A 14,121-nucleotide genomic window follows, 5' to 3' on the forward strand; every position below is an offset into this window, starting at 1 on the left:
AATCACAGTACTAATACTTGGCAGTGCGGTGACTTAAGTGACTTTGACTTCATAAACTCTCAGTTGTGGATGAATGAGCCTGTTAAAGGTGTCAGAGAACACTTCTAAGTTATAACTCGGGCTCATGCGTAATGTACCTGAGATTTGAAGCATCGTTTTAATTACACTTTTTGTTTGTTTTTCTGAAGGTCTTTGCTGGACTTTCACTATAAGCTTTACAGAATTAGCAACTTGGTGGGAATTAAATGACTTGATAATGAAGAAGCTGCTTCTCTAAGCTGTATTCACAACAGCTGAAGCCACAGATCAATGCAAAGTAAAGAGTCTGAGCTGCTGCTTTCTTTAGCTGTAGATTTAATGTTACTGAAGTTCTGCTGCAGAATGAGCACACTCACTTTGTGACAGAGAAGACCAAAACATATAAACCCAGTGAACTGTGTGGAGGTGAGATGCTGCTCTGATAAGTTTGTGTTTTTTCCTCTGCATGCACATGTCCCCAACTGAAGGACCACTATGACTGGGGCCTCAGAGCCATCAAGTCAGTGCTGGTAGTAGCTGGCTCACTGAAGCGTGGCGACCCGGACCGAGCCGAGGACCAGGTCCTGATGAGAGCTCTCAGAGACTTCAACATCCCCAAGATTGTGACCGATGACATGCCTGTGTTTATGGGGCTGATCGGAGACCTGTTTCCTGCCCTGGACGTCCCCAGGAAGAGAGACCCAGACTTTGAATGCCACGTGAAGGAGGCCATTCTGGACTTGAAACTACAGGCTGAGGACAGTTTTGTGCTGAAGGTACAGTCAAACATTTCTCAGCAGGCTCCTGGCAGCCTTCATGCTTGTCAGATGCAGTTTGGCTTTTTCAGTTGAAAGACCCATAATGCCTCATTTCCACATAGCTTATGGGTGATGGCCATAATGTACGCAAAATGCCACCTCATGTCCAACACAAAGAAGGGCATTTCATTACAGAGACTGCAGCAGCCCCGAGAGGCTGTTTTGTCCATTTGTGTGAAATATTTGCACAGAACATGATAGAGACAAAAACAGCTATTTTGTCTCTTATCGATGCAAAAATATAAAATCATATTAACAATGTGTTAAAGTCACAAAACTACTTTCTATTTACATATCCAACAACACTTTGAATGTTTATGGTCAATTACCTGAATTGAAGCAGCTAGCTTGTTTACTTTCCAAAGCTCTCTCAGATTTCCAGAGAGACCTTCCTGGGAGACAGTGCCTGCAGTCTGTCTCAAATCCACTGCAATGTACTCCAAGCAAATTTTGAACTGGAAAAAACAAAAGGCAAGAACGAGCTTTGTGCTATGACATCTTAGAGGTGTCCATAGATATGAATGTATAAATGGACATCATGGCTACATACACGCACGGGATACAGACACAAGGCCTCAGAGTGAGAGCTGTTTACCGAATGCAATTTTAAATTTCAGTAGGCTAATACTGGTGCTTAGTAGGACTATTCTGGTGGAGGGAATGGGCACACAGGCACAGGCTCCATTTTAGGGCTTTTTACTTGGTCATGCACCTGTTTGGTGATTCACTGGCAGAGTGGATAAAAAACTACCAAAGGTTATTCTTCCATTCATGCTTGAATTCCCAAATGGCTCTATGAAAGTGTAAGTATTCTCTAATGAGCTCTAAAAACATCTTCTATGCTTATTTTCCGGTTTGTGTAATTATGTAAGCAATTTTTTTCCTACAGAATTTAAAATTTCAGAAATAGAATTTTGGCCACTATTTTAAATAATCATGCCTGATTTCCTTCATTTTTAAACTGGAATGGAAATTGGGGCCAAAAATCTACAATGTGAGACCACCCCAAGTCTGAATTCAGAACAGAATAAATCCCAAAAAAATCTTATTGTCATGTAGAATTTACAACGGAGCTTTTAGCTGATGTGTTAAAGTTAGAACAATAAGCTTCAATTTGGGATAATAATGTCAGTCCGATCCCATCAGATCTCAGAAGCTAAGAGTAGGTCCTGGTTAGTACTTGGATGGGAGACCTCTTATCAGGACCAGGGGCTGTGTGTTTCTCCAGGTAAAATTAGACTTGAGTCAGGAAGGGTATCGGGTGTAAAACGTGTCAAATTCCAATGTTGATCTGTGCTGGATCTGCTGTGGCGACCCTGACCGAAATTGGGGCAGCCATAAGACAAACAACGTCATGAATTTATAATTGCATGACTTGATCGTATTTGCAGTATGTCCATGTATATGAGATGCTTTTCTTAGCAATTGGCAGCTAGCAGTGAAGCATTATGGGCATAAAATGGCGAATCATGGGAATTTGAGGACACATTTTCTTTTGAGACATTTTAACATAATAAAAGAATACCAGGCACCTGTAAAACTTAGCCATGAAGGTAAGTATGATCACAAGTTGTATGAGTGACCAAAAGTCCCCAAATAGGCAAATATTGTAGTTGTCACGCTTTCATTTTGTTCTAAAAGCTGTTTACCTCCTTTTACTCATATAATGTTCCAGTGTGAAACAGACATTAGTGTCAAAAACGTCTGCGGTGTCTGGATGAATCGGACAAATATAGCAGAAAGCCAGTGGTTGACTGGAATGTCAGATGTGACTGACCTAATTCTTGTCATCATATTACACACACAAACACAGAAGCACAATACAAGGTGCTATATTTCAGAGAAAGATGAACACAGGGCCAGGGGAAATAAGTGCAATCTGCCTCAGGTCAAATAGGCACAGGAAGCACATAATAACACTCCATCAATGAGCACTGGTGCTGCACCACATCACTTAACCCTGACATTGTGTGAGACAGCCCCAGAAATAAACAAGGAGGAGGAGGAGAAACAGAGCGGGAGAAGGAGCCAGAATGGCAGACCGGTCAATAACAACCATCCGCCCCCAGAGCCTGAACTTTTACTGTCTTTGTTTGTGTGGCCGACCTTTTGATTCGAGACAACGCGGTTGAAGCAGCGAGATGAGGGAGACCGCATACCTGTGGTGTTAGTTTGCAGTCGCATTAGTCCGGTGCACATCAAAGCGGTAATCAGACGGGACCTTTGAGAGGCTAAAGCCGCCTGTGCTTTGCCTGAATGGAAGGTGTGTAAGATCTGCGAGGAGCCCGCTCGATGACATTGATTGAGCTCACCATCAGTAGGAGTAGAGAGGAAACCTCTACTTCTGTTTCCCTCATATACTCAATACTGCAGCCTTCTACGGCTAAATTGAAATGATACTCTATTTTAGGCCCAAACAAAAAAGGCTCTGGGTTTTACAGGGTGCAGACTGTTTGACACCCCCTGTCCTTGAACCGCATGGGGAAAACACCCAACGACAGACCTGCGATGAAACCACAGTTACAGAAAAACTTTAATCCATCCATTTTCTACACCCACTTACTCCAATTAAGGGTCACTGAGGGGCTGGAGCCTATCCAAACAGTTATAGGGCTTAAGGCAGGATATACCCTGGACAGGACGCCAGTCTACAGAGAACCAGAATAACAGAAAGACAACATGGTGAAAGACGTCAAAGCTTGCTTTCATATTTAGAAATGCATTACAGTGTCTGATCTGGCACTTTGATATTGTCCATTACAAGAAAGCATTTGTGCCTTAGATCACTAAAAGCCAGGTCTAAAGTCCAATACGGTGTATTTCTTTATTTCAACAGCACAACGCTTCAACTTGCCTTCCACAGGGGGATTGTTCAAAGCTGTTACACCTCACTGACATGTGCACTTGGCAGCCATGGTCTGTAATGTGAGGTTGCAAAATGAAGTGCTGTTGTTGCTGTTCTCTTAGACACAGGCAACAGTAAAATAAGTCCCTTCGACTGCTCCTTTTTTTTTCCCCCACTCGGGATCACCACGGCATGGTGGATCTGCATGTTGATTTGGCACAAGTTTTACGCCAGATTCCCTTCCTGATGCAACTCCACATTACATGGAGAAATGTGGCAGGGGTGGGGTTTGAACCAGGAACTTTCTGCACTGAAGCCAAGTGCACTAACCACTTGGTCACCCACCCCTGCACAGACACAGGTAACAGTCTTCGTCTTTGGTTGACGATCAGTTACGAAGAGGTCAAACGGTTGTGCTGACTCCGTTGGTGGAAACCAGTGTGGCTGACACAACCGATTCTTGAGGTGCACAGCCGTGGACAGTAGGGGCACTGGAAAAACTTTCAAAAAACCGAAAGACTTTGGCTTCCGGGAGCTTTGGTTGATGCTGTCCACCATTGTGTTGTGACAGGTTGGCACTAAATCTGTTAAATTGTCAAAAATTGTTTCATTTGTGCCTGCTTTCTCCATAACACAGGGATGTGCATGGTGTGAACTGCAGTTTAAAGAGAATAACATGTTTACTATATATTCAGTGTACAACACAGCCATGTCTAAATAACAGTAACTCCAACTCCTTCGTGCCCGTCTGCCAGCGTTACACTTCATTTTTGCCCCCTCTCTTATGACAGGCTGTGGACACACCTTCAAATCGCTTGCACCACTCTGCACAACTCATTTTGTGCCCGCTGTCAAGATAGAACTGTGGGTCTGAACCTAACTCACTCCATTGCAGCTAAGACATTAGCTTTGTCCAGGTCTGCAGGTGTTTCTCAACAAGATGTTGGTGATAAAATGAAGGAGGTAGCTGGTATGGTGTCGTGCTTAGGTTTTTAACGCATGACTACAGTGCCTGCTGCTTGACCTGACTGACTAACCAGCCAAGAAGCCAAGCATACAAAAAGTGTGTGTCATCTATTTTCTCTGCAGATCCTGAAGGTAGATCCTGCAGCCTGTGAACTCAGCTCAGCTGGGCAGCAGCAGTTCAGTCAGTGAAGCATGTGCTCCATCCCTGGCTTTAGCTGATTGTTGAAGTGTCTCTGAGCAAGGCACTGAACCCTATAACTGCTTAACCTTTGGCATAAAGTCTTAGAGAAAGAAGAACAGCAGCCCGTGAGGATCGGAGGGAGAAGCTGCATTGCAGTGCATCACGCTAACCTCCCTTTGCGCATAAAATCATCTTCATTATTACCATAATGCTAAAGGAGGGATGAAAGGCAGAACAATTTCATCCAACAGTGGCTCGGTTCAACATTGATTCTTTCAGCAGTGATTTGATGGGCCATAAAATCTCCCATTATGTCTTTGATTTTATTTCACCTGAATTGATTTGATGAATTTATATTATTTTGAAAAGCTACATCTGTATGATTAGAAAATAATAATAAAAAAAAAAATCTTGATTTGATCATCAACACTTCTGGTTCAGGAGGGATTGAAGCTTCACAGAGATGGAAATGTCAAAGTAGGCGTGCGGTTAGTGCACTATTATTTTAAATAAATAGCCACCAAACACAAATATTACTAAACTTTAATAAGTTCACAGCTTTTGTGATTGATGCAGCTGGCCTTCAAATCCCAAATCCATGCCACTCTGGGTTTAAACTGAACAGTGCGTCTTAGCAGCCCATTAAATCTTACACTGCATTTAAAAATGTCTGTTTCTGTGTTGTCAGGGTCCTGAGTGATATAAATTACGAAATCCAACTTTTGTAATGCTGCTTAATTGTCTCAAAGGTTATGAACGGCTCTGTGTCAACCATGTAACTCCATGAGGGCACCAATTAGTGATGATCGTCCACACAGCGTTTATGACAACCGTTTCTCTCTTATTTTCTTCCTTATCTGAAGTCTCTTTTATGGAGACTGTCCTCACCCTCCCCACCAAAAATGACCCCACAGATCACTTGTGCAAGCACCTTATTACAGCCGATAGTTAAATTTTAAAGTTATTAAAGATCACCAAAAAACAAAAGCAAACCAACAACAACAAAAACCCAAACAAGTCATTTCACATTTTGATGACTGTGTTCTTTTTAATTCTAATCCCTAACCCTGCCCCCTATCCTTAACTACCTTAACACAAAGCATGTGTTCTAACCACCACACCAGTGTCCACCACACCCATGTGCCATTACTGGTAACACATCCAGCATGTTTACAACTACGCGCATCACCTAAACAGTATTAGGTGTATACGAAACGAGAGTTACGAATGTAACTACGGTTCTATGAATTCCGGATGACCGCCAGAAGGCGGTGCTTTAGCACCTGGATAACTACATGTGCGCAGCACAGAGGTCGAGAATATATACCAACAAAGTCACACCATTGAATGTGACCTGGGTGACGTCACTGGTTGTCTTTATATACCAGACGCACCCAGCGCTCGCTTCTTTTCGGAATGAACTTGCAAGACTCTGAGTGACAAGCAACTCTGGCGGTCATCCGGAATTCATAGAACCGTAGTTACATTCGTAACTCTCGTTCTATTTCATTCCTCCTGACCGCCAGAGGGTGGTGCTTTAGCACCTGGATGACTTAATACCAACAAGGTCACGAAGAGTCACACTCACCTCGCATCAGCATGGGGAGTGGAGGCAGACAACACCGCTGAAGTCACCGCAGGAGGAGCGGCCACATTCAGTCTGTAATAGCGGGCGAAGGTACAGGACGAAGCCCACGTAGCAGCAGCAGCACAAATATCACTCAAAGGGACACCTCTCAGTGCAGCCCAGGAGGTGGACACCCCTCTGGTGGAATTGCACGTAACCTTAGGAGGCTGAAGACCTCTGGACCTGTATACTTGTAAAATGGCATCCACGACCCAATGCAAGAGTCGCTGCTTTGAGAAAGCACAGCCTCTTGTGATCACTGTAACACACAAACAGGGCATCCGTTTTCCGGATCCCGGCAGTCGCACTAATGTACTGCTTCAACATTCGGACAGGACACTGTAGCCAAGTGCTTGCTCACAGGGGGTCGTTTTGACCGTTGGGGTTTTACATAATTATTGTATGGCCTTGCCTTACAATATAAAGCGCCTTGGGGCAACTGTTTGTTGTGATTTGGCGCTATATAAAAAAATTGATTGATTGATTGATTGACACAGGGAACCTGAAACACATAATCCTGGATCAGAATGCGGGACATACACAGCCAAGGAAACTGGCTGCTTAACATGAAAAGTTGAAATTCTCTTGGGTAAAAAGGACGGATTAGGCCACAGCGTAAGCCCAGATCCGTCAGAATTCCATCGCAAACAGTCCCCAGTGACTGAGAGGGCATGGAGCTCTCCCACCCGCTTAGCCGAAGACAGTGCAAGTAGAAAGGCAGTCTTCACTGACACCCATTTAAGATCAGCACTTTCAACTGGTTCGAAAGGGGATAAGCTTAAACCTTCCAGGACTAGAGGAAGGTCCCATGAAGGTACGCGTGCAAGCCTTGGAGGCTGCAAACGTAGAGCACCTTTCAAAAAACGACACACTAAGAGGTGTGAACCCACGACCGGCCATCAACGTAGACATGCCGGGCAGAGATTGCAGCAACATAAACCTTCAAGGTAGCGACAGAAAGTCCTTTCTCCAGCAGTTCTTGTAAATATGTGAGGAGAATAGGCACAGGGCAATGCTCCGGGTCTAACTTTTGTTTCTCACACCACCGCGCAAACAGCTTCCATCTGTTGTCATACAAAGCCCTGGTAGAAGCAGCACGTGAATTAAGGATAGTCTGAACAACAGCCTGGTCACAAGAACTTAACAAGGAGTCTGGCCCCTCAACGGCCACACATACAGTTGAAGGCGTTCTGGGTGAGGGTGCCAAATCCTCCCCTGTAGCTGTGACAACAAATCCTTCCTCTCCGGGAGAGCCCAAGGTTCTCCCTCGAGGAGTTTGTAAATCATGGGAAACCAAATCCTCCCAGGCCAGAATGGAGCAACCAGCAGCACCCTGTGGCTGCTCTGATCTATCCTGTGCAGTGTCAACATCAGCAGCGGGAGAGGAGGGAAGGCATAAAGGAGGCAATCCGGCCACGGGTGAGCCAATGCATCCTGCCCCAGCGGGCTGTCTGGTTCCAAGAGGGAGTACCATCGTGGGCAATGTGTCGAGGTGCTTGAAGCGAAAAGGTCCACTTCCGCTGCACCATATTTCTGCCAGATCATTTGGACCACAATCGGGTTCAGTCTCCACTCTCCCGGTGGTGGTTTCTGTCTGGAGAGTAAATCCGCTGCGCTGTTCTGTACACTGGGCAGATGAACTGCTCTGACACTCTGAAGGCGAGGCAACGCCCATAAGAGAAGCTTTCGAGTTTCTGCCAATGAGTGATTGGACCTGGTGCCCCCCTGATGGTTTATGTGATAGACTGTTGACGTGTTGTCCGACCGGACAAGAACATGTCTTCCTCTCAGGGCTGGGAGGAAATGCTTGAGAGCCAGTCGCACAGCACAAAGCTCCAGCACGTTTATGTGTTGGAGTCTCTCCTGGGGACTCCAGACACCCCTCACCATCCTGTGATTCCACACAGCCCCCCAACCTATGAGTGATGCATCTGTAACAACCACCTCTCGGCTAGAAGGAACAGAGCCTAGAGGGACACCCTTGCAGATGAAGTCCACGTTCCCCCAGGGTTTGAGGTGCAGAAGGCACTGGTTGGAGAGTCGTACAAGCCTGTGCTGATGCAACTTCGAGTTGAGGCCTAAGTTGTTGATCCAAATCTATAGGGGACGTAAGAACAGAAGTCCCAAAGGTACCACTAGCGACATTGCAGTCAATTTGCCAATCAACCGGAGCAGCAAACCAAAAGGCAGCGTCACAGCCCGTTGAATGTGTGAGACGAGACGAATTACATCGTCCACTCTCTGGCGATGCAGTCATAGTCAGGGAGTTGATGGCAATGCCGATGAAGGTCGTTTGTTGACTGGGAACAAGAGAACTCTTTGCAAAGTTCACTGTGAGTCCCAAATGAGAGACATGGTTCAGTAGAAGACCTGTGTTATTGTGCGCCTGCTCCTGAGTCGGAGCGCAGACAAGCCAATCGTCTAAGTAGGGTAGGATTCTTAATCCAAGAGCTTGCAGTGGGGCTAGTGCTGCAGCCATACATCTGGTAAATGTACGAGGGGCAAGAGAGAGGCCGAAAGGAAGCACCCTGAACTGGTATGCCTGACCTTCGAAAGCAAAGCGGAGAAACTGCCTGTGATGAGGCGCCACTGGCACATGGAAATAGGCGTCTTTTAAGTCGACACTTGTGAACCAGTCTCCTGGTGTGATAGTTTGAAGGACGTCTACTGTGCGGAGCATGTGAAACTGCAGTACTTTAATATAACGATTCAGACGTCGGAGATCGAGGATAGGACGAAAGCCGCCATCCTTCTTTGGAACAAGGAAGTAAATTGAATAGAACCCCCTGAGCTGGTCTGATCTATGAACTGGCTCTATGGCCCCCTTCTCCAGGAGTTCCAAAATCTCCCGTTGTAGCGCAGCAGACTGCACCGAGTTGGAAACAACAGTTATCCTCACCCCATTGAACTTTGGAGGACGACATCCGAACTGAATTCTGTAACCTTCGAACAAGGTTGAAATGACCCATGGGTCTTGAACTTGAGCCTCCCAGTGGCTGAGTTGATTTCATGAAAAACGGCTGGGGGCCAAACATTGGCAGTCAGACCCGACCACCTCTGCCTCGCATCCCTGAGGACCTCTGGGTGCGATTAGTGGAAGCTCTGCGAAACCGTTCAGTTCTCGGGGGTCTGCCCGTAGGCTCACGAAAGGCAGGCTGCTGGGAGAGCTGGCCCTCAACTGTCAACAAACTGTTGCCAAGATTTACTAGCCTCGACAGCACGCTCTAAAGTTTGTTGGGCCGCAGGTCCAAATACTTGGCCTGGAAGAACCGGCAGCGAACGGAGTGTGCCTCTGCAGGATTCGGAAAGGGGGGACTGCGCCAGCCACACCTGACGTCTAGTGATGGTAAGGGTTGACATCAGTCTGCCAAGCTCTCTGGACATATAAGCAAAGGTTTGGAGTGAGGCATCACTAAGACTTTGCGTAGCATCATCAACCTCTGCCTCCCTCAAAGACTTTGAGAGGGCAAGGGCTAAATGGGACAGTGAGTTGCCTAGGCGACCGATGCGAGCAGCTATGTCATAGCTTTTGGTGAGGAGGTCATCAGTGACCCTACACTGAGGGCGTGGGCAGCGGGCATCCGGCCGAGCAGCATCAGCTGGAGCCACAACCAGGTTCGCAATAATGCTGTCAACGGCGGGCATACGGTTCAGACCATACTGCGCTGAATCACACATAGAGCTAAGGGCTCTGCAGTCCTGTGATAGATGGGTCAATGATTTGGGGTCCGCCCAACATCGGTGGAGCGCCTCGATATATGGTTATGAAACTGGAACGTTGAACTCAGGCTTCTGAGTGACTTTGAAAAAGGCACTTGAAGCGGTGGTTTCCGCAGGGGGATTGTCGACCCCAAGCCTGAATAAAGCCAACTGAACAGCTTGCTTGACAAAGGATAGTCCAGGTTCGTTTGTGGAATGGACTCTGCCTCGGAGGTATGAGAGCCCACTAATGAATGGCTTGGAGAAAGACTCCTCTCATCCTCATCCTCCACACAGCAGCAATAGACACGACATTGTCCTCCTGCTGAGTAACTACATTGGTCTGATCAGCCTCATTAGGGACAGCAGGAACTGTCACTGCATCCTTAGGCTGTAGATTCAGAAGCAAGGACTTAATCTGAGCAAACTCAGAAGTCAACGTTTCTACCTTTTCAGCCAAAGCATGGTCATGAGTAACTCCTGCATGTGGGTGTTTACGGCGCTTTGGGTCCTTCCTGGGGCTGGAGGCCAAAGTCGCATTAGATATTCCACTTACCAATGCCGCAAGTCTAGCAGATCTCTCTGCCAGTGGCATGCTGGCACAATTAAGGCAGGCATCGCCAGTCAGGGCTTCCCTCAGGTGTCCGATCCCAAGACAGGAGGGGCAAAACATATGTCCATCATCTGGGCTCAAGGGAGCCAAACAGGTACTACAGCCATGCAACAAAGGCCCTGTCAACATTGTGGACTGCGTGCAGATGGCTAACGCAAGCCCTGATGGTTACAAATGGAAAGACAAAGCGTGAATCACACGCAGTGTAAATAGTAACACGAGGCACGGAACGTGAAGCACTCACAGCCGTCGACTTGACACGAGGCACGGAGCATGAAGCACTCACAGCCGTCGACTTGACACGAGGCACGGAGCGTGAAGCACTCACAGCCGCAGACTCGACACGAGGCATGGAGCGTGAAGCACTCACAGCCGTCGGCTTGACATGAGGCACGGAGCGTGAAGCACTCACAGCCATCGACTTGACACGAGGCACGGAGCATGAAGCACTCACAGCCGCAGACTCGACACGAGGCATGGAGCGTGAAGCACTCCAGCCGCAGACTCGGCACAAGGCACGGAGCTTGAAACACTCACAGTGTAAAAGCTAATACAAGGCCCGGAGCGTGAAACACTCACAGCCACAGTAATAACAGGATGCACACAGCCGAAAAAACTCACAGCCCAAGTGCTAAGTCACTTAGAGCGACGATGACAACACTAGCTGCTAGCAGAGCTGTTAAACTTAGCAAATGGCGGCAGTGCAGACAAAGTACTTCAAGGAGTGGAAAACACTCACGGCAAGCCCAACACAGTACACTATACTGGTTCTGATACACACACTACCACGTAGTTAACGGGGTTAGCGACACAACTAAACAAATAGCCAGCTTTCATCGAAACAACACAGCTAATGTGCACAGAGGAAAATATCCAGCAGGTAGCGGCAAGGCGCACACCCGGCGTTTAGGAAGGTGTACTCACGACAGGCGTCAAAGAATACAAAAAATGGTGAAGCCGTGTCTTGCAGCCTCTGGAGGACGTGTGCAGTGCACGCAGCTCCAACCGAAGGTGGGTTGCGAGGCTACAAGCGAGAGCGGCAATCGCAGCTAAATGCGTTCTCAACCTCTAAGAATGCGAGAATGTAGAAAAGAAGCGAGCTCTGGGCGCGTCTGGTATATAAAGACAACCAGTGACGTCACCCAGGTCACATTCAATGGTGTGACTTTGTTGGTATATATTCTTGACCTCTGTGCTGCTCACATGTAGTTATCCAGGTGCTAAAGCAGTGCCCTCTGGCGGTCAGGAGGAATGAAATAGAACTCAGCCTTGTGCTTGACAGCACTGTTGCACGCTGGTAGTGCACCTGAAGCATGAAGTAGGTGAGCAATGAGAATGAGTCGGTGTGAAGCCACCTGTTTTATTATGCCCCTGCACAGGAACTAAACAACATCTTGTCTGATTGAAACCATTTCATGGTGGTGTTTTAGAGGAGGCGAGAGGAATGGTCCTTTTGAAACTGGGGGTCAATCGACCACAATAGACCTCACTTTACAACTGGTACATACCAATTATAAAGCGGTAAACCTTCACTATACAAACAAACCGCATCCCATCGTTTCAGTACAATTCTTTTCCTATAGAAATCATTTCCAGACTTCATTTTCACCTCTACTGTCAAACAATACTCCAGTTTAACATATGAGCAGGGTCATATGCCATGCTTTGCATTACTCTTGAATTTTAATGCCTTGGAGCACAATGTTTCCCCCTCTTAAAACACATTTATGAAGCACTCCTGCGGGACGTATTTATAAGTATGAATAACGTATATGTTCTATAGATTGAAGGACTTGTTGCTTTAATGGCGGTCTACATGTCAAATGCTCTTTGATCCACAGTTGGAGGACTTTGCTTGGCCGCTTGGTAAAATTGCAAACATTGTCGACTTATCATACATTTGCTTCTCTGTGTTTTTGTACTAGGTGGTGCAGCTTGAGGAGCTCCTGGCAGTCCGCCACTCGGTGTTTGTGGTTGGTAACGCAGGCACTGGGAAGAGTCAGGTGATGAAGTCACTCCACAGGACCTATCAGAACATGAAGCATCGACCTGTGTGGGCCGACCTTAACCCAAAGGCTGTGACCAATGACGAGCTCTTTGGCATCATTAATCCAGCAACCAGAGAGTGGAAAGACGGTGACAACTTCAAACAATATTTAAAGACGAAATTAATCTCTCTTCCAAATAATTTACTCTGTGCTGAAAAGCCGATGTTTCTATTTTTGATATTGTTGTTTCATGGCAGCATCTTAATCCTGGGTAGTTTTTGTGGTTTGAAACTGTAAAAGCTAACTTGAGGACATGGTCAAGATTCACCACAACAACGCTGATGTGTTGTATTTTTGGACAGTGATGATCCAGATCCTGTAAAACATTAAGAAAATGCCATGAAATTCAAACAGCCAAGTCAGTGAGTTTGTGGTCAATAAGATCTTTACTGTTATAACTCATCAGAAAGTCTTTGCTCATTTAACATTTCAAGATATGTATGACAAGGTACATGCAACAGGCTATACCAGTTTAGCGGCAAAATGGCGAGCAAGGTGACCAGATTTGGATGAGTCAGACTGAAAGTCAAAACCGTTACAAGTTTAGAAGTCTGTGGAGATTCTCAGTCATACAGCTCATGGGATTCAAGTAGATTGAGTCACTTCAACAGAACGTGTTTAGCTCCATGAAAACATCTCGTTATTTATTCAGAAAAGCTTCATCAGTTCTAGGTTGCAGTAGTGAGCAGCTCAAATATTTATCGTCTCTTGGTGTGACAACTTCAGTTTTTGTCTTGTCAGTTATGTACTGTTGGAATTCTCACTTTGAAATAGCCAAAAGTATATTTTAGATACTAGCTGGGGTACCCGGCGCTGCCCGGGTTAACCTGTTTTAGACATAAGCCAAATGCCAATCATTTTAATCAAAACAATTGCCCAACATTTGTTTTTATAATGCTGATGTCTTATAAATATAATAGTTAATGGGCTAAAGTTTGTCCAGCAGAACTATAAGAGGTTGACTCCCCAAACTAAGTGGAAATACTTTGTTAAAAGACAAACACATTTGAAGTCCTTCATGCGGACTTTGTTTTGCAATCAAATTTATAACAAAATTACACACAAAAGGTAGGTAACAGTAAATGTAAATCTCAATGAATCAAAATTGAGGTAGTGGTGTATTTCACTGTTTTTACATTGCAATTTTACAAACATAAAATGAATTGAGAACATAAAATAGCTGAACGAAGGGATTAAATAAACAGAGATGGCCAACACATATACAGGGCTGGAAATATATATATATATATATAGTTATATATATATATATATATATATATATATATATATATATATATATATATAT

The 14,121-nt window shown here is 45.7% G+C and overlaps 1 protein-coding gene across 1 annotated transcript in view; it reads left to right on the plus strand.

The window, feature by feature from the left end:
- Positions 1-14,121, plus strand: part of dnah9 (dynein, axonemal, heavy chain 9) — a 396,633-nt gene that overhangs the window by 178,976 nt on the left and 203,536 nt on the right. Inside the window, exons 37-38 of the mRNA XM_034193818.1 lie at positions 507-794; positions 12,693-12,903. Of these exons, the coding sequence (XP_034049709.1) occupies positions 507-794; positions 12,693-12,903 (499 nt within the window). The remainder of the gene's footprint in view (positions 1-506; positions 795-12,692; positions 12,904-14,121) is intronic.

The sequence above is a fragment of the Thalassophryne amazonica genome, chromosome 18, assembly GCF_902500255.1.
Source record: "Thalassophryne amazonica chromosome 18, fThaAma1.1, whole genome shotgun sequence".
NCBI lineage: Eukaryota > Metazoa > Chordata > Actinopteri > Batrachoidiformes > Batrachoididae > Thalassophryne > Thalassophryne amazonica.